Below are 19,941 nucleotides of genomic sequence, written 5' to 3' on the forward strand. Positions count from 1 at the left end.
CGTGGCAAGCGTGTGTGGCATGTACGTTTCCCAGATCAAACTGAAGCCTGACCCTTTATGCTTACTTTCAGTGCACTTCCACGTGGGCAAGCTTGTGACCTCAGCCTTAGGCATGCCACAGCCCCTCCAGACTCCGTCTGGTCAGGCCGTTTTGGGAAAGATTGCTGTGGGCTGACCCACAGCAGGGGCAGGAGCTTGCTGTGGTTTGCTCACTGGGGGTTTCCCCGCAATGAAAGGGGAGGTAGAGAAGGTTTTAGCCTCTGCGTTGGTTTAGGAAGGGTAAATACGTAGCTCTGCAGGACTCGCAGAAAGAGGGACTTGGGTGAAAGCTGAGTGCCCTTCTTGGAGGTGGGCTTGATGCGTGACTGACTCATGGGGACGGGAGAGCCATCATTTTAGTGAAGAACAGATGTGAAATATATTAACTGGAGCCCTCTTCTCTCCAAGATTTCCTTCAGCAATGCCCCCCCCTTTTGTCTTCTCAAGGACTCCATTATTTCACACAGGAGAAAGAAGTGGGAGTTCAGGATTTTCTCTCCCTCTACAGAGATCCACTGGGATTTACATTTCACTCTTACCTATCTTCTAAGTAATGGATTGAGGTCCTTGAAACCAGAAAACACAAAGAGAAAAATAAAGCTTAGAGCCTGTTATATTTACTATGCCAGTCAATGAAGATAGAAGCAAAAAGCTTTAAAAATAAATAGGCTATTTCAACAGTGAGGCCCTTGGTGAAATTGCTGTCTGACTTCCCTCACAGAACGGACTGGAGTTTCCGAAAGTGTTACCCACCCACGGCATTTACCTGTTTGAGTTGGACTTTTGCATGCCGAGGACTTGTCAAACTGACTTCTCCTCACAAAGCTTTCTAGAGGTGATTTGGCTTTAGGGTGCCCAGCCTGATGTGGCTTCCAGGAACCTGGTTTTCAAAAGGGGCTGACCATACACTCTGCACCCATCAAAACTCAGAAAAACCCCTCCTAAATGGCTTCTCTCCATCATGATTCTCAGTAGCCTAAAGACAGTTTTCCAAAAATAACTTGTCAGCAACTTTCAGAGTTTCATGATTCGTAAATGCTTCTGCGATCAACATCAGACTTCCTCAAAAATTCTCCAGGGGGAAACAGCTCTTACAGATCACAAGGAAAGGACTTTCTTTTTCTTTTTTTTTTTCTTTTTCAGATATCTAGAGGGGATGTCCAAATGATTCCTCTTCTGGGAGCTGCCTTGATTTTTTTTCATGAGGAAATTTTCCAGCATATAATTTGGTAGAATTATGTCACTCCAGCTGCCCCTGCTTGCCTTGAAAATGACAAAATACCCTAAGAAGAGATGCTGCTTCTGCATCATGAGTGCCTACATGGGAAGTTACATGTGTGACACTACAGAAATATAGTTTGAATTGCTCAGCCGTGCTGTAAATTCCTGCTTAGCCCTTAGACCCAAGTCAAAGTGTTCTCATGGTGTTATGACCTGAGGGCTTAAATGTGGTTTCAGAAATGTTGCTTCATATGGCCAACCTTTGCACTGTTAGAGCTGCAGAGAGAAGGTTGAGAGGGGATTTTGGCAGGCTGACAAACCCTTTCCCCTGCCCTTCTGTCACTCAGGAGAGAGATTCTTTCAGTGCTGATCTTGATGCCCTTCATACCGACCCACAGTACCCCACGATCAACCTTATTTCTGTTCAGATCAACACAGAGGCAGAAAAAATAGAAGAAAAAAAGGGAGGTGAGGTGCTACCAGTGCAGGCGGTTGCAGAAATGGGTGTGACCAAGCAGATTTAATGGGAGGAGCACTGGCTCCTACGCGTAGGGATTTTCCCTGTGACAGGGAACTTCAAGATAAGCCATGGTGGGGGGATTCCCCGGTCTGCCTCCAGAAATATCACTCTAGAAGCAGTAGCAGTTTCATTCTGCTCTCACAGTCCATCCTGCAAAGAGGCACACCGTTGCTGCTCTGTGATTTGCAGCAGTAAAAGCCATGTCTTTGGTAGTCTATGCTCTGCTCGTCATCCTGTGCAATGGTAAGTGGGGAGCCTTGCATTTTTCCTTCTGGTCTTTCGCATTTATTTTGTGGGGAATATGTTTTGGGAAGGCAGGATTACCTAGGCAATCTGTTTTAAAGGCGATGTGTACCTGTGCTTTGCAGTTTGGTGCTTGATCCGTGGGGCTTCTGTGGCAGTCCCAGACGTCGCCGTGAGATGTGCTGAAGAAGCGCTGCTGCCCTGTAAAGTTCTTCTGGACTCCTCAATCACCTACCAGACAGTGTCTTGGTATAAAGTAAGAAAAAAGCCTATGTTACTTGAGCAGTCTGCTTTGCTTTCCTACCTGATACTGGCTTGCCTTGTAGAAAATGGGGTACTTTATGAAGAGGCGTCCTCCTGTCAGTGCAGCAGAGACAAGGCAGCAATGAAAGCATTTGAGCTGATCACAGAGAACAGGCGTTTGCCATGTCATTGTAGACAGACTATTTGAGCGTGATCCCTGAATTGCTCTTGGCCTGCTTTTCTATCTGACTGTTGCTGGCTTCCAGGGATCAGAATTCAGGTGATGCTCCATGTACAGCCTGCCAGATACTACTCCAAAGAGGAGTCTTTCCAGGATTTTTCTTCAGAGCAAAAAAAAGGTATTTAAAACTTGCAACATAAATGATGTTGTTCCTTGGTTAATCTCCCCCCAAACAGGACCTGATTTTTTCTTTGAAATAGAAGAACTAAACAAGTACTTGCTATTCTTTAGGAAGATTTGGCTAGTGGGGGTGGGCATAAGGGCAGGGTAGAAGGCAGATGGAGAGCTAGAAATTCTGAGTTATCTCTTTGCAGTCATGAAGTAGAAGTCACATCTTGACTGCCCTGACTCAGAGTTCCCATCTCCAAAGCAGGAGAGCCCTGCTGACCACCTATTTGCAGGAGGGGCTACAAGGATCAATTGGCTAATGAGCAGAGAAGTCCGGCTCAACACTTTCAAGATGAAATTTCTCACAGAAAGAGAGGCAGAATTGCCCAGTGGTTGAAGAAGTGGCTGTTAACTTGCTGTATGGCACCGTGTATTTGCATCGCAGTGCATAGTTTCAGCATATATGATCTGAGACAAATTAACAGGAAAAAAAAGAAGGTTTTGTTCTCCCTCATTCCCCACCCCCAGCCACGCACTCCTGCTGCTTACCATGGGCCAGTCCTCGTGGTCCTCTGGTTGCCTGTTAAGTCAACTCCCTGTTGCTTGTTGTAATAGTGGAAAGTCAATCTGCGAATAAAGATTTTGTGGGTTGCAGAGTTGAATTACTTTCCCATGTGATGGGAAAGCAGTGGAAGGGAAGGGAAAACCCCCCTATTTTTGATGGGTGAAAACTGTTAATTTATCTCTGCCAGAACATAAAGCCACGGTCTTGGCTTCCCAAGCAGTTTGGTCAGAGATAGTTTTAAAATTATTCCCTACAGTAAACCAATAAAGAGTGTTATTAGATAGAGCTTCTGTGGTTGAAACTTGCAATGCATCTGAGTTTCAGTGCCGGTACAACAATGAGCATCTGCCTACTGACTAGATGACAACTGCAACTCAAAGGTACCTAATTCTGAAATAGCTGTTTTAAACATCTGGCTACCAGCCCATCAGCAAGTGCAGCATCTATAGTCTCCTTTTTCCAAAATGCTGAACTAAGCACGGGTGGGAGACAGAGAGTAATGCATTTGGTTGAATATTACTATGGGAGCTGGGATAGGTGTCAACTTATTCTTTTTTGCTTTCTGCTTCAAAAGCTGGATAAGGACATCTATTTTCCATACAGATACATGCTAATTATTTAAGGCCCCATGTTTCCCACGGAGTGTGGGCAGGGCAGGGAGCTCATTGCAGGCAAACCATGCAGTTTGGTGGACCTGGGGGAGTTGAGCAGAAGTGGTAAGGGGTGGGGGAGGAATAAACAGAGAGGTTGACTGGATCCCTGAAAATTTTCCCCCAAACCAGTGTTGGAAGTCAACAAAAGAGTTTCAGCAGGCTGAAGCGTGGGGATCCTCCAGAAGCATGTCCGTCTGAGTTCAGCGGCAGCTGGGAGGGCCAGGCAGCAAACAGAAGCCAAAAGACATTGCCCTGATAAAAGAGCATAAGGAAACCCTGTAAACCCAATTCTGTGTTGTCCTGTAGCTCTTTACAGTTACACCTGGGCGCAAAACAACCGGATGTGCAGGGGAGGGTGATATTTGATGATGCCTTTTGTGTGTGCCCCTTCCTCGGCAGCCCTCACTCGTGCTGCTTCCCCTGGCAGCAGCCAGGCTTTTACAGTCCAGACTGCTGCTGCATGTCCCCTGCCCTGTCCCGCCAATCTCCTCTCCTTCCATGGTCTCCTCACTCTTCCTGCTTCATCTGTTTCGCCCAGGAAAAGACTGTTTTTCCAGTGCCCAGCATGACAGGACCTCATCCTTTTTTTCTCTGCTGGCACTGCCGAAACGACAAGAAGCAACAAAATCTGGCTATCATCCTCAGCTCTTTCGCCACAGTCCTCAGGGGCTGATGGCACCAACTGTGGTACTGCAGTCTCCTGGTTACTCATCCCAGGAGAGAGGTGGGAAGCGGGGACAGGCAGTTAATGCCACTCTTGGTGATGCTAGCCCAAGCGACAGTTGCATATCAGGAAAAGCACAACACCAAAGCTAAAAAGACTGAGTGACAGCAGGAAAAAGTAATTTAGGCTCAGTGTTTTGTGCTGAAGAAACAATACTTCTACTTGTGGGACTAGCTAAATAGGTAGCAGCTTGAAGCTCGCTCCTCTCCTCTCTTCCCCTCTCCTCCCCTTGTCTGTGTGCTGCTGTCCCCACCCAACACCGCAAAAGGAGGGTGGGGGAATGGTGGAGCATGACTGGGCTACCCAACATAGACAATTAGTCTGTTATTTAAAAAACAGCTACTGCAGGATTAATCAATAAACACCACGTATACCCTCAAAGGGCTAATTAAAAGGCAATTCCAACAAATGGTATGAAATTTCAGACTGTAAAGTTCAAGAAGCTGTTAGGCTAAATCTTTTGCATAAGGTCACTTTGTGCAGTAAATGCAAGCAATTAACCTTTGCTTCTGCTGCTTTAAAAAAATGATGGTGGCAACGTTACGGTGCCGCACGTGCAGCTCGTTGCACAGGGTGAATGCTCGGTGAACAAACCCCTCCTTCCCACTGGCACCTCTGCATGCTCTGACCGATTAAGGGGTACTTTTAAATAGTTTGTTATGATCTGCTTAAAAAAAAAAATACTATTTAAAAGTACTTGCTTTTTCAGTTCTTTATGGAGAAATAATTGTTTAAAGGAGTTAATACGCTGGTGTCAAAAATCCAACTGGATTTAAAAAAGAAGGATTGCATTCAACAGCTCCTTCACTTTTGCTAATGTCTTGTCCTGCAAAAAGGCGTGCATGTGTTTAACCTGTCGTGCGCCCAGTATACTTGGAGCTACTTAGATTATTCGCATGCATGAAGTCACACGTGTAAGTAGTTCTGTGTAGAATCAGGACCACGGTCAGTCAGCTCAGACAAAATGATTTTTACTTAGAAATCCTTGAAGTAGGCAGGCCTAGCACACTGGGGAGAAGGTAGCACACCAAGTCCTCTTCCAGACTGGTGCAGCTCTCATCCCATTCACTATGTGGCCATGAAAAAGTTAGAGAGTTCATAATGATGATACCCTTTAAGTGTGGTTCATTTTTAGGACTGCTGGGCAACCTACATGCCGTAAAACCGTATATGAGCAGTGTGGAAGTTTGCCAACTAAGAACTGAAAACTAGGTCATTTTTGCATAAGCACCCAGGCACTGGGAATTGTATATGGAAATACCAGTCTGAATCTCTATGGCCCACCTATGAAACAAGAATCTGGGTAATGAAACTTTACTTACCTTTCTGCCTCGTAGGGCTATTGAAAAACTGAACAGTTTCTCTTTGTGTAGCACACTGAAAATGAGAACCACTTTATAAAAACCTCATAATTATCACTTTATATCCAGTTTGAAAACCAAGTTTAAACACACACAGATGAAGTCCCAGTGGATATTTCACTATTTAGTTCATGTGATAGCCAGAAAAGTCTTAATCTAAAACAAATCTTGAGGAAGAGGAAAGAAGGCTGTACTTTAGTGGAGAGAAGTCTGTTAACTTTATAACACTTCCCTGAAAAATACAAAATTGTGGCAGAATTAGAGGGAGAAGCCATATTACAAAATAAGAATAAACCTTACGGACATTTAAAATTAATCGCATCTTCCTTCAAAGGAAATTACTTTTACTAAATGTGCATAGCTATTATCTATTAGCGTAGGTAAATAGTTGCTAAATTACTTCAGTCTAATTTCTAACATACCAGAAGAAATGCGGTCAAATGCTCCTCAGACATCTATTCAGCTCCAAGTAGCTCCAACACATTGATAATTTAAACAGGAAGGGAGCAGTGGAAATGATTTCATGACCAAAACAATTCTTTTGCCTGACATGAGCTAGTGCTGGATGCCCTTAGCTCAAAACCCCCAACGATAAAGAGGCTGTGCGACTGAGTCAGGGGACTTTTCCAGCTGGCTCACGCGTCACACGCAGTTCCTTTGCTGTTGTTTTGGGGTTGGGTTTTGGTTTTTCTTTTCTTCTTTTTTGTTTCCCCTCTAAAGCACAGTTCACTCACATGTGCCCACAATTTATGGCTGTTTTTTTCAAATTTAACATTGGTATTTCTACATGACACTGTATAGGAACCATATGGATGCACCTTCAGTGCTAATCAAATGTGAAAGTGCTTTTGTGCTGAAAAATACACCTATTAAGCGGTTTCAGCTCAGTTGTGATTCATTATATGTTGGCTATTGGGCATTGCCAGAATTCTAGATATTTTGCTTCAGAAAATAAATTCCTTCTGGCTGTGTATCGTTTTTAGATCTCTTTAGCAGTCAGAAATTTCAACTTGGCCATTATTCCTAGTATAATTTTAAACAAAACCATTTTTTCAATCATCCCACCCTCAGAAGAAAATAAATTAATGTTAATACATTCCACCTTTAAACTGACATCAATTTTGGACCTGAACCATTTTGTTTGAAATAAAAATTTGCTTTTATGGGAAAAGTGAATTATATTGGCACTTTGATTTACCTGGGAGCCAACGTACCACCTTAGTCTGGGAAAAGTTTGATGAGAAAAGGTATTTAATGAGAGCAGAGTACACGAGTTACGTTAACAACTGCTTGCTCTCACACGTACATGATAAAATCAAGTTTTAATTGATTAGTTCGGTATAGGTACTTCAGCATGGGTGAATTGCCTCTGTTTAGTGGCACTGTCATGTAATGCTGTAGCAGTTTTCAAAACTGCAGCTAAAAACCAGCCAGCTAGGACCAAGAAAAGCATTCCTTCTCCCTTTTCCACTTGTTTTTAGTTCTCTGAAAAAAAAATGTTTGCTGAAGAGCACTTATATTTTGGAGGCCTAATTATTCTACCTCTTTCCTGTAATTCTTCCAGTCAGAGAACAGAAATGTATCAGCTCAATGGTATTTTTCAATCAATGAAACCTATCCCATTTTAATATCCATTGTATCATCAACACCATTCTTACCAAAAAAGCTCTGGGCTAGGAGAAACTCAACAGAAATCCGTCAGTTGACTACGGAATACATGTGGGAAAATTGCAACCTCTTTAGACCAAATGTTTCCAAGCTTTTGGGAACTAGAATAACTTTCAATTAAACTCACTGAAATAAGGCAACTAGAGCTGGTTGCTCAGGGCTGTGTCCAGCCAGGTTTTGAATATCTCCAAGGATGGAGACTCCCCACCCTCCCTGAGCAGCCCATTCCAGTTTTCAACCACCCCCACAGTAAAAAAGGTTTTTCTTATGCTTAAATGGAATTTCCTGATTTTCAGTTTGTGCCCATTGCTTCTTGTCTTGCCTCTGGAGGCCACTGAGAAGAGTCTGGTTTCAGCTTCTTTATAACCCTGGCCATCAGGTACACATTGATAAGATGCCCCTGAGCCTGGTCTTCTCCAGGCTGAACAGTCCCAGCTCTCCCAGCCTCTCCTCGTGTGTCAGACGCTCCAAACCTTTAGTCACCTCTGTGGCCCTTTGCTGGCCTCTCTCCAGTAGCTCCTTGTCTCTCCTGTACTGGGGAGCCCAGCCCAGGACCCAGCACTCCCGGTGCGTCTCACCAGGGCTGAGCAGAGGGGAAGGATCACCTCCCTCGCCCCGCTGGGGATGCTCTGCCGAGTGCAGCCCAGGAGGCTGTTGGCCGCCTTTGCCACGAGGGCTCATCGCTGGCTCGTGGCCAACTTGGTGTCCGCCAGGACACCGGGGCCTTTCCAGCGGGTTGGCCCCAGCCTGTCCTGGTGCCTGGGGCTCTTCCTCCCCAGGGGCAGCACTTGGCGTTTCCGTTCGCTGAACTTCATGGGGTTCCTCTCAGCCCACGTCCCCAGGTCCCTCCGGATGGCAGCACGGCCATCAGCCACTCCTCACAGATTTGCGTCACCTAGAAACTTGCTGAGCACGTGCTCTGTCCCAGCGTCCAGGCTGTTAAATAAGGTGTTGGACAGTATCAGCCCCTGGGGGTAGCATTTCCTCTCATTGCTATGGAGGCGATGGAAAACAACAGACTTAGCCCCCCCCAGCTGATTTCTGAAAAAGCCTGTCACGTCCATTGCCACTGGCCAATGTATACGTGACAATAAACATAAACTCGCATTTCTTTTGTTGTTTCATTTTCTTAATGGGTGTTTTTATGCAGATAGGCGGAATGATGCTGCCAGCCTGCAGGTCCCTGTTTCCCAGCAAAATTCTTGCTTCAGTAACCCCCAGCAGCCAGCCTGGCAACAAGACCCTTTTTATGCAAACAGATTCAGTAGCATTTCTACCACGAGTCATGATTTGCCTTTTGAATTTTAGTAAAGCCATTAAGAGCAAACATGGGAGCAGGAAAAGACCACCTCCCTTTCCTCCTCCCTTTGGAGGTGGGGAGCCGGGGGAGCCGGCATGCTGCAGCTGGCTCGCCGGCACGGCGGAAGGGAAATGAAATGCGAAAGAAACACGGGCGGAAAATATTTTGTCGCTGATTAATGAAGAGGATGGTCCCTACACAAGTGGATTGCTGCCACTGACAGCACTCACTTTGATCCCTCTAAGCTTGTGTGGAATTAATTAGGTAAAACCCCTAGCATTTACCTGGGGCTGTTCTATCACCTGGAGGAGGTTTGGCATGAATTAGCGCTGGATTATCGTAGGAGCTTGAGCTGCGAAATGATCTGTCTAGTGAGAGTCTGACAAGTAATTCACAGGAGGTGGCAAACAGATTGGCGTTTTCGTAATTTTAATTAGGTTTGGGGGGAAAAGAGGTTAGCTTGAATAGAGCAAGAGGCAGAATGATGACCTTACTGAACATCTCATGGACTTCCCTTTACACGGCTGGGGTACGGGGACGCGCTCTGCAAATTTGCTCAGATGTTTCCTCGCTACTTAGAGAATTTAAAAAGGGAGGGGTCGATGCTTTTTTGATAAGATAAGAGGAGATAAGATTGCAGTGGAAAAAGCCTTGGTTCAGGCGTCAGAGCAAGGGTCGCTGTGACCTCTGCGCAGGGATGGATGCGCTGCATGGAGAGCCTGGAAAAATGCCACCAGATGTCCCTGTAGCCTAAAAAATGTAGGGAGGCTGCTGGGCACACCGCGGACCGCCTTGCCTGCCTTCGCTCTTCGCTAAATGGGAGATTTAATGGAGAGAGAGAGGTGCGCAAACCCCGAATTAAGCCCACGCGTAGGAACCGCTCCTCCTCCTCCTCCCCGAATGCAAAGGTTCACGACCCCCATCCAGATTGCGTCTGGTTTCTCCCCAAGTGAAGGAGCCAGATTGGGCCACAAAATAGCTTTTTCTTCTGTTTTGGGGAAAACGCAGTGCTTTGCCTTACGCAGAACAGGTCTGTGCAAGGCAAAGTTCTGAATTGCTTTTCTCCAGGGTCACCGTCACTGCATTTGTGACAGCAACTGAACACGTCGAAAAGCTTTGGAGGCAATAATCAATCCTATCTTTCAGCATCTCCATAAAATAGGGAAGTTAAACCATTTACCAAAAATCTCACTGGGAGAAAGCGCATGGTCAGGCACAGGATACATGGACTTAATTTGTTTCTCCCTTATGTTAGCAGTGGTGACTACAATTGCATACAGAAAGATCAAAGTGTTTTCTGATTCCCAGGTCTCAGCCACAAGAATCACAGCACCATTTACCACCCAAGACAGCAATTATTTATGCTACCAGTGAATTAAAAAAAAAACAAGAAAAAACCAAAACTAATTTTCTGTGTGTAGCTCAGACCTCCTGTCTGCATTTTAGGGCAACGCGAAGGGCAGCCAGGCTGGTTCTCTTTATTGCCCTGTGGGCAGTTTTAAATTTCACCGAGGAAGGGGGTGGTAAGGGAAGGGAGAATGGCAAAAATTAGATCCGAGGGAGGTCAACTCTATCCACTTAACTGCTATTGACCCACTTGTAACCAGAGCTGAGCCCAGCCTGGGTATTGGAATTCCTCTGGCCACATCGCCGACAATTTGCAGGGCCCGAAAATATCTAAATCCCTGTAGCACGGTGAAGTCCCTACGATCTGAAAACCACCATAGATACTGCTTGTCTCATAGCTGCTTGGGGCTGGGCATAGTAAGAAAGAGAAGCTGGGATAAATTTACTGGGGGATTAAGAGGAAGAAGGTCCTTTCTTCCCTCTTGCTGGGTAAAGTGTGGAAAGCCCCAGGGTATTACTGCTCTGTGTTTCAGTTGATGCACTGAAAAAACCCAAACCTTTCTGAGAAAGGATCTTTACAGTTATGGAAATTTTGTGCTTTAGTCTGATTCCCCAGTTCCTGAAAAGTTCCCCAACTTGCAGCTTGTTTTACACCATTTTAGGGCTGCAAAAGTAGCAAAGTATAATGGAGCATCAGGCCCATATTTCTCGCTGGACTCCCGAGTATGCTTTCCTCATGCAAGTACATGAAAGGGAAACCAGATATTCCTAGCCTCAGCATGAGAAAATTGTGTTAATTTTAAGAACTTTCAGTGTAACTGTTATACCCTGATGCAGTAGCTATACTGATAGAAAGTAAGCACCAACATGCAACCCAAAAATGTGTCTATTGAAATAAAACAATAATAATAAAAAAGCCTTGGCTTACATTAGCTATAGGTTTGGCTGAAAAGCTGAGCCTTGGACTGTATGAGCTGGCTCTGGCTCTGCTGGTCCACTGAAAGACTGAATTCATTACCCAGGAAACCTTCAAGGAGGGCACGCTGCCTCGAATCCCAGGGAGCAACGTCGATGAATAAGAATGGACACGGGCTAATTCAAACCCTTCTCCCATCTTTCAAATCAAGTTAGCGATTTCTCTCTTCTTTGTGGTTCCCAGCCAATTGTCATTTTCAGTGCATCCTTTCGCCCCGCAGTACAAACTGTTCTGGGAATACGCTTCATTCCTCCAGCAGCCTCTCAGCAATGCCAAGGAATGTAGCTCTTCTGGTTACAATTAAGAAATTCAACACACAAATGCTCCCCAAGTGCACCAGAACCTGCTCGTGACCTTCACTCAACCGAATCTGAAGGAGTCGAAGCAATTTTTTGTTCTTTGGTTCCAATAAAGAGTGGAGGGGAAGGGAGGGGAGGGGGGGGAAAACCCCATTCCTCCAGAGAGGCACGGTCGTTTCAGGGGTCAGCTGCACAGAAACTGGCACGGGGAAGTGCAGTTTCCAGGGCTGTGTTCCCGCAAGGCTCTCCGGGCTGCGGGGTCGCTGGGAGGATGCCAGCCCGTGCTGGCAGAGCTGGCGCGCTGCGGCGTGCCTGCCGGGTGGGCAGGTTTAATTCCCACCACCGCAGAGCGGAAAGCGTGCTGTCAGGGCGAGGAGCGGTGGAGCCTACCTGCCTGCTGCCGTGCTCTCCTGGGACCTCTGGTCCCCAGAGCCACCGGGAAGCAGCTGGGTAGGGCTGCCTCTTGCTGCCTCAGCTCTATCCCCGTGGACCGTCTCGCTCTGTCGGAATTCTTTTGGGGCCTCTGCGCCGACACGTTAAGAGCAAACTCTACCGCTGCCTTTTATCATGTTACATCTCTACCAGGACTGTGTCCAGGTGAGGCAGACTAAGAAGCTACTACAGAATAGCTCTATAGTATTTATTTGTAAATATAGTGTCTATTTAAGAAAAAAAGCAAATACTTTTTGATTGTGAGCATGAACTTATCAGACGCTTTTGAGGTGTCCCCCACCCGCCTCTCTTCAACCTCTGCATTTTCAGCCATAAGCCGGCTTTAAAACTCTTTCCCCTAAAACTCAGGATGACAGCGTTGCCCAAGACGAGAAATATATTTGTGTTTTCCAGGTGGCGGGAGATGGTGAAGGAATAGCGTGGAAAGTCCTTGATGTGGAATCTCATTATCCAAAAGAACTTGGGGGGCCCCTGGAGCTCTCCAACGACACCTTCTTTTCACTGAGGATCAAAAATGCAACCAGCCAAAACAGCGGGACATATAAGTGCACTTTGAGGGAACAGAGTGGAGAACGCAATCTGAGTGGCACAGTCACATTAAAAGTAACAGGTACAGTAGAGACTCTTGAGTGTCCCATGCTCCACATGGCATTTCATGAAGCTAACAGTTTAAAAATATTTCACAAACTCCAGAACAATGTAAGACCTTGCTTTACATTTTAGGTTGCCCTGGAATAGAAGACGAAAAATTAAAAAAATACAAAGCCGAGCTTTTCATGCTGACTTGCCTTGGGATTTTTTACTTGCTGCTCATCTTTTTTACCTGTGTAAGTAATTCCCTTTCTCATAAACAAACTAACCGAAAACCAACAAAACCCACCCACTCTTTTTCTCTGCTAGCACCACCTTAACACAGCCAGTCAGAAGTTGGTGTTCATACTTCATTTATGATCAAATCCTTTAAATACTTGCACAGTATTTTCAAAGCCAGAGGAAACTCAGGTGCACGAGGAACACAGGGTGGAGTCCCAAAGAGATAAAACATTTCACTGCACCCTGATCTAACTCAAACCTGACAGTTATTTTCCTGCACCCCGCTGCCCGTTTCTGCTTCCAGTTGCTCTGAGTGCAAGCTACTCTTCAGTTTAAGGGCGCATCAACAGCTCTTCTGGTTTGGTACTTGGGAACAGCAATTGCGCGAGATGGAGGCAGAGGCCCCTGGGATCCCCTCCCCATCTATGGCATTGCTCTGTGTGGCGGCATGATGGACATGTTCAAGCCCACCTATTTTTTTGCCTCAGTTTCCATACCTGTAAATTGGTGACAATCCCTTTTCAGATGGGCATTTTGTGAAGCTCCATCTTTCTTGGCTAACAGACATTTTAAGATCCTTGGAAAAGAACCTCCTCGGGGTTTTATCCTTACCCTTAATGCTGGCAGGTGGTTCTAGCAAAGGTGGGAAGAGGAGGTATTTGGGAAGCTCAGTTCACAGAAGCAAAACTATGTTTTGTCTGCGGTAGCGGTGAAGTTACCCCCTCGTGTAGGAAAACCAGAAGGTCTGCGCCTCCTGGCTTAAAGGCAGCATGAGCCTTGGGTCTCGGTAGAGTGCAACACCGGCTGCACTTCTAGCTAAAACCAAACCAACAACAACCCCACCATTTTGGGAGGTCAGATTTAACTCTTGCTGCCTATTTCATATTTGCCTTCTTGTTTTGCTCCTCAGCAGATGAATCATAACTGTTGATTGGAGAATATCTAATTAGCTGCAGCTAAATGTAGCTTTTCATGTATCTTCAGGGAGCAATTAAATTTATGCCTGTCTCTTTTTTAGATTGACAATCCTGCCAGTAATTTGTGCCATTCAGACTAAAGTTTGACAAGATAAATCTTGTAGGAATTTGTTAGGAGAAAAGTATGAAAGCAAGGGTATTACTCTGAAGAGACAGATGCCCCTGTTGTGCTCGGTGTCCTGAAAGAATTTCAGATCTCTACAGAAGCCTCTCCTTCCCATACGTAAAAAAAAAAAAGGCCAGTTTTAGTGGTGCAGTTAAAAAAAAGCAGAGCCGTGTAGTGAAGATAACCATTCTGGTAGAATTATGTGTATCTTACTCTTGGGTGAGGTCCAGTCTCAGATATCAGCCTAGCTTTTATTAAAATTCAATATTGCCCTGATCTCACAAGTGAGCTTCATTATTTAAAATGCCTGTTAAGTTCTTACAGGTTGTCTTGTCCTCTCCTTTCGTGGAGATTGTGCCTTATCTTCACTAAGCTCAACAGCGACATTAAGTTTAAGACTGCTTGGTAGGACTGGGGCTTTACTTTGACAGCTTGTTGAAAATATTTCAGGCACTGGCCCGTATTGAAGACAGGTGGAAACACACTTGCAAGAGCTTGATGCAAGGCCTGTTCATATGAAAACTTGAATTAAATATAAATTTCCTTTTGTGACTAAGGCTTTTGTCCTATCAAGCTCCTTGATTGAGCAAGGAACAGCAGTTTCTCTTTGTACTGGGTGCTTCTGGTGACAAACAAATAGAAAAGGTGCAATGAGCTATGGTTAGCAAAGGAAAAAGCAAAACTTTCAAACATTTAAAAAAATGGCCTTTCATAGAAATTCTCACTTTTAAGCTTTCCTTTCTGTTTTCTCTTTTAGAAATGTCTAAGAAAAGAGAGTATGTCTCCTAATTATCAAAAAACCAGACCAGATATGAAACACATGCTCACCCTCATCAATGTACATGAGTTGACAACTTTCCAGGATTTAAACAGCAACAGCACTTGCAAAAACGAGCTTACTTCAAGTTCTGTCTAAGTTGACGTTGATGGCACCGTGGGCTCATCAGTAAACACAACACGAGCAGGATGGCCAAGTGGTACAGAGAGGAAATAAACGCTAATATACAGCCTCTTCAGAACAGCCTGAAAGTATAGGTAACCTGTCAGCGATCTGCTTGCGCTGAACAAGCCTTGAAAAAGCACTGTTATGCACTACAGTAACTTCTGGGAGTTAGGCAGCTAAGATATGCCATTACAGCTACACAACGGTGTTACAGTGCTGTTGGCATCAACTTCATGCCCTTGTTCTGAGAAAGAACATGCCTGTGATACCAAGGCCAGGTTATAGGGAGGCCACGGCAGTGCAAAGCCGGGGGATTAAGTTCTTCACTGAACTAATAGCTCTCATTGTTCAAAAGCAAACACAACAGGTGCTGCAGTATGGAAAGATAAGCGTGCGGGGCTGTCCCTGCTCCGTGCTCTGAGCCCGATTCTGGATGGAGTTCCTTTACTGCAAATGGGACGTTACTTGTCATGTGATGTTCAAGTAAGCTGAAGAGTTAACTTCATGCTCTTGTCCTGGGTGAATCACGTCAACATTCATTTTTAAATCAGAGAGTGACAGACGGGCTGAAACATAAGAAGGGAGAAAATACTCCGGAAATCTTGCTGGACCAAGAGGAACTGTCTATCTCTGCAAGAGAAGTAGGGATGCATTTGCATAACAGGTCTGTGAGTTATTTTCCAGAGGCATCTCCATAGGAATCCACAGGTCAATCCCTAGGAAGTTTCAACGAGACTATTAACTTTAAAGCAACAAAAGTAAGAATGAAGCAGCTTCTGATATTAAGGACATGTAAAGATGACTTGTTTTGTGGTTCATAAAACATGAAGCCAAATGTATGCGACACCTATGTCAGTCAAGTCACACAAGTGACAACCAAAGCCATGGCTTGGAAGAAATCAACTGTCCATATCTTTGCTATGTATTAAGTCAGCCATGAGATATAGGAATGGAAGATGGGGCATATGAGCTACCTGCGGAGAGTGTGTAGTATATGTGAAACAAGGACATGAGAAAAGCCTAACTCAGGCACACAATATAAGGGAGAGAAAGTTTGTCCTCTTGGACCAAAGAAAGAGAGAGACATTCTGGAGTCTGAAATCAAGGAACCTGCCTTATCGGGCTGCTGGTGCAGAAGGTGAAGCAAGAGGAGTCTAGAGTGACTGTGGGTGTTTATGCCACAACATCAGAATTTGAGCCAAAACATGAGAATTTGCAAGCACTTAAGAACACAACCTTAAAAAAAAAATCCTTCCAGAGCTAAACCGCAACATCAGGATTTTTAATGCAGTTTGGAATTCCAGGCTGTGACACGGATGCTCTTTCTGTAATCCTTTGACTGATTTTGAAGTGCTGGTGGGAGGAAGGCACTGTGCATCACTCAGTAGTGCCTCTGTGAGCAGGGTAGATTTCTCCATTGATGGAGTCCAAGGGGCTCCTGACCAGAAGAATGGTTAAGGGATGTGCAATTTACTTAGAGCATGGTAAATTGATGTTACATTTGCTTTTTTATAATAAATTTTTACATAGAAATATGTGTAACATTTGAAATAAAAATTCAGAGGTAACCTAACATTTGGTTTTGTGTACCACATATAGCAAATAAACCCAGAAATACTCTGTATCAATTGCATTTTGTTTTACAACCAACATAATTACATCAAATAATGTAGATGCCTGATCCAGCCTCTTCTGCGGGAGAGTACCTGCATGTGTATATAATTGATTAAGCAATGGATAATTTTATGCATTTCTAAGGAACTCAGATAACTTTTCCTCCAGATTTCACTTTCAGTCCAAATTACATTCTAAATCACCTGTTCCCTACTGACAGGCAAGTCATTAAGGAAAATACAAGGGTGTTTCAGTCTACCCATGGACACTTTTAAACATGGCATACCATCACGGGCGACCTGTACATTTAGGTGACAATAATATGAACTAAATGTGCACGTATAACAACTGACCTAGGGTACATCGAGTTTCTCCATTTGGTCAGAAAGGCTTAATACCTGACAGTCATAGCTTTTTGTTCATTTTTTTACTATTATTAAATTTTTATTTGAGAGCGGACAAGAGGAAGGAAGGGAAAATTCAGTTGAAAGGGCTTGATAATTAATCAGCAGCAAAGGCTGAACCACTTTTAAAATTATTTCTTCAGATGTATAAATAGGATCAGATCAGATAGGACAGAATGAAAAAAGGGACTCTGTGTAAAGAACTATGCCCATTATTTTTTCCCTGAGCCAAACTGTCTGCAATACAGAAGACTGGGCCTGATGCAACAACACTGGGAGTCAAATTTCAGGCTCAGAAGTTTCAGGCTGGTTGATTCTGGGGATTTGCTGTAGTAGAAGTGATCATGTTCAAGGCCACTTAAATGCGTTCAAGAGTTTAGAATGAGTAAACAGTGAGAAAGTCTTATGCCAAGATGCTTGACTGAATCACAGAGCTGGAGAGAAACAGGCAACGTCCTAAAGTGATGAAGGTACCTGCACATCCGGGGTGTAAAGGATGTAAAGAAACTGTTGTGGCATTGTAGGACAAAAACTAACATTAGCTAGAAATATTACGAATGAGAACCAGGCAACTGAAGGATAAACGCTGATACATTACAGCAACTTCAGCACTGACAAGGAAGAAAAAAAAAACCCCAACAAAAAACCCCCAACACATGTAGGCTGAAAATCTTACAGAATGAGCTACACATTTTTCAACGCAGTAGCTCAGAAGAGACAGTCCTTTCTTTGCAATACGGACCTATTCGTATTTCAAAATTACTGCCTCAGCTAGCCCGGCATACAGGGGATGAGCACAGGCACACGTTCTTTAGACTTTAACACTTCATTATGAAAGGGAATGTGTTGTGGATTGCACAATCAACAGGCTGTTCTGATTATACAGATTAATTGCTTTGTTGGACAGAAAAAATTGTTTTATTTTCCACCACTCTTCTTATTATCAATGCCTTTAGTTTTGCAAGATAGTATAAAAGCATATGTGGATGCTAGAACTGTTCTGTGTCATACTTTCTTACAATAGTTTTTAGAATCAGGAATTCAGTTAATCTCAATAAATGCATGAGGTGGGAAATTCCATAATCTTTGTTTTATAAATAAAAGCTAAGACACCTGGAAATCAGAAAGCTCCTGAAGAAGTCTGGATCAGAATTTGGAAGAGATCCAAGGTTTCCTGACTCTCCCCTGGGTGCCTTAACCACAGGAGCTTCCTTGTTAATATTTCTTGTGGGTTTTGTAACTTTTTAATGGATTTTTTTTTCCTCTGTAACCTGCATTTTTTTATTGTTTTGTCCCAAGGTGAACCATCTGCATTCAAAGATAACAATAAGCATTATACATAAAATTACTCATACAGAGTGAGTTTGTATGCCTGTGATTAAGGAATATACAGAGAAACACTGCATCACATGGGGAAATTACCCCAAAGAAAAATTGCAACAGTCATACACTGGAGCTAAATGAATATCCAAAACGGCAATGAGGGAAAGCTAAAGGACATAATCCACAAAACGCTGAGTGTATGAATTATAGCCCTTAGCTAAGCCTGATTTGTGTGGCTAGCACTTACACAGCAGATAACCCAGGCTGACAGTGACCTTGACAGCATTGCAACAGTAATATTTCCTGTAAAGGCTGAACAGTTTTCAAGCTATTTCTCCCAAGCAGGAGCTACAGGCATGCTTGAGTTCAACAACGTGGACCAAAGTGATCCTCGGTATGTGCCTGTGAATGATACAAAGAGAATATGGCTCTTTGGGCATGCCAAATGCCTTGCTCCCTTCTTTCTTCTGCCCTTGATGAGAGTGTTTTGGAGAGCATACAGAACATTTCCCTGGTGCACGTGTTCTCTTCCTTCCCCCTCTCAATGTGCGGCTGAGCAATGATGCAGCTCAGAGGGGATTTGGTTGCAAGCCCGTTGAGCAACTGCAAGTATTTAGTGACCTTCTCAACCAATACGTCTGCCCCTTGGGAACTGCAATTGATTTTCCTCATCTCTGTACATGAAGACAATGCTGTAACACTATGTTACAGCTACACAGTTAAAGGTAAATTGGCAGTGCTTTCCCCATACCTCCTTTTTAAGTAAATATCAGCGAAACCCCTAATTCTTAGTCATTTGTGGAACAAATTGCTGGGGAGATCGAGGAGTTCCAAATAAACGCAATACCAAATGTTTCGTTTGATGGTCTGCTCTCTCTTCACTTCGCTGCCAAGACCTGTGTTTGCAGTACTCTGCTTTTCGCTGACTACAGCTGATATTACTTCTGCGTAAAGCTGTGAGAAGAGTGCCGTTAACTCTCCAGAGCAGTGACGTAAATCCTCAAAAATCCATCAAGGGAATGGGTGGTGGCAAGACCGACACGGATTGCTGCAGGGAGCAGTGGGTCCTTTGAAGTCTTCATTTTACATCCAAGCCATACGAGTCTTTCCACCCTTTGATGGAAAAGCTTGTTGTGTCCCTGTGGCTGAGTTACAAGTGCATTTGTTACGCTGCAAATGGGCAGCCTGGGCCAATTTTAAGCGTTTGCTCTGTTACAAGACAGACGTCACAGCCCATGCAAAAAAACCCACTCAAAACCCAACCAAAACTAATAAACCCAACCCCGTGGACAGACTGAAGGCAAGGGGCAAGAACTAAGAGACGAGACAGGTCCTAAGGGAAACACAGGTTGCACAAGCCCTCTGCAAACATGGGCTTTGCTCTCTGCAGAGCCTTTCAGTTGCTTCTGTGAAGGGAGTAAGAACAGCCTGTAGTGGTTGGGTTTTTTTTTTTTTTGTTTGGTTGTTTTTAAAAACATTTGCGCTGTGTGCCTCAGTGTGTGCCTCAGTTTCCCTATTTATAAATGGGAGCGAATGAGTTCAAGTGTCCTCTTGCACGAGAGGCAGGGCAACTGGCAATATTTACACCTTATTGCCTACTTGGAGCTGAAAGGAACTTTTTACCCAAGTTGTCCTTCAGGGGAGAGGAGGCTTGAACTGCTGGAGGTTAACGTTAAGGGAAAAAGACCCTGCTGACAAGAGAAACTGGATTAATAAGAATTGGTAAGAAGAAAAATACAGGAGTCTCTGCAAATGCTGGGGTCTAGACCAAGCACCTGTAACACAAATGTGTGACAGTTT

The 19,941-nt window shown here is 44.3% G+C and overlaps 1 protein-coding gene across 1 annotated transcript; it reads left to right on the forward strand.

Annotated features, from left to right (window-relative positions):
• The first annotated feature begins 1,980 nt into the window (after positions 1 to 1,980).
• Positions 1,981 to 14,773, forward strand: CD83 (CD83 molecule). The gene is made up of 5 exons (XM_059815795.1): positions 1,981 to 2,023; positions 2,149 to 2,279; positions 12,355 to 12,571; positions 12,685 to 12,788; positions 14,615 to 14,773. The coding sequence occupies exons 1-5, from the start codon at positions 1,981 to 1,983 to the stop codon at positions 14,771 to 14,773; spliced, it is 654 nt and encodes a 217-aa protein (XP_059671778.1).
• The last annotated feature ends 5,168 nt before the right edge of the window (positions 14,774 to 19,941 follow it).

The sequence above is a fragment of the Gavia stellata genome, chromosome 3, assembly GCF_030936135.1.
Source record: "Gavia stellata isolate bGavSte3 chromosome 3, bGavSte3.hap2, whole genome shotgun sequence".
NCBI classification, from domain to species: Eukaryota; Metazoa; Chordata; class Aves; order Gaviiformes; family Gaviidae; genus Gavia; species Gavia stellata.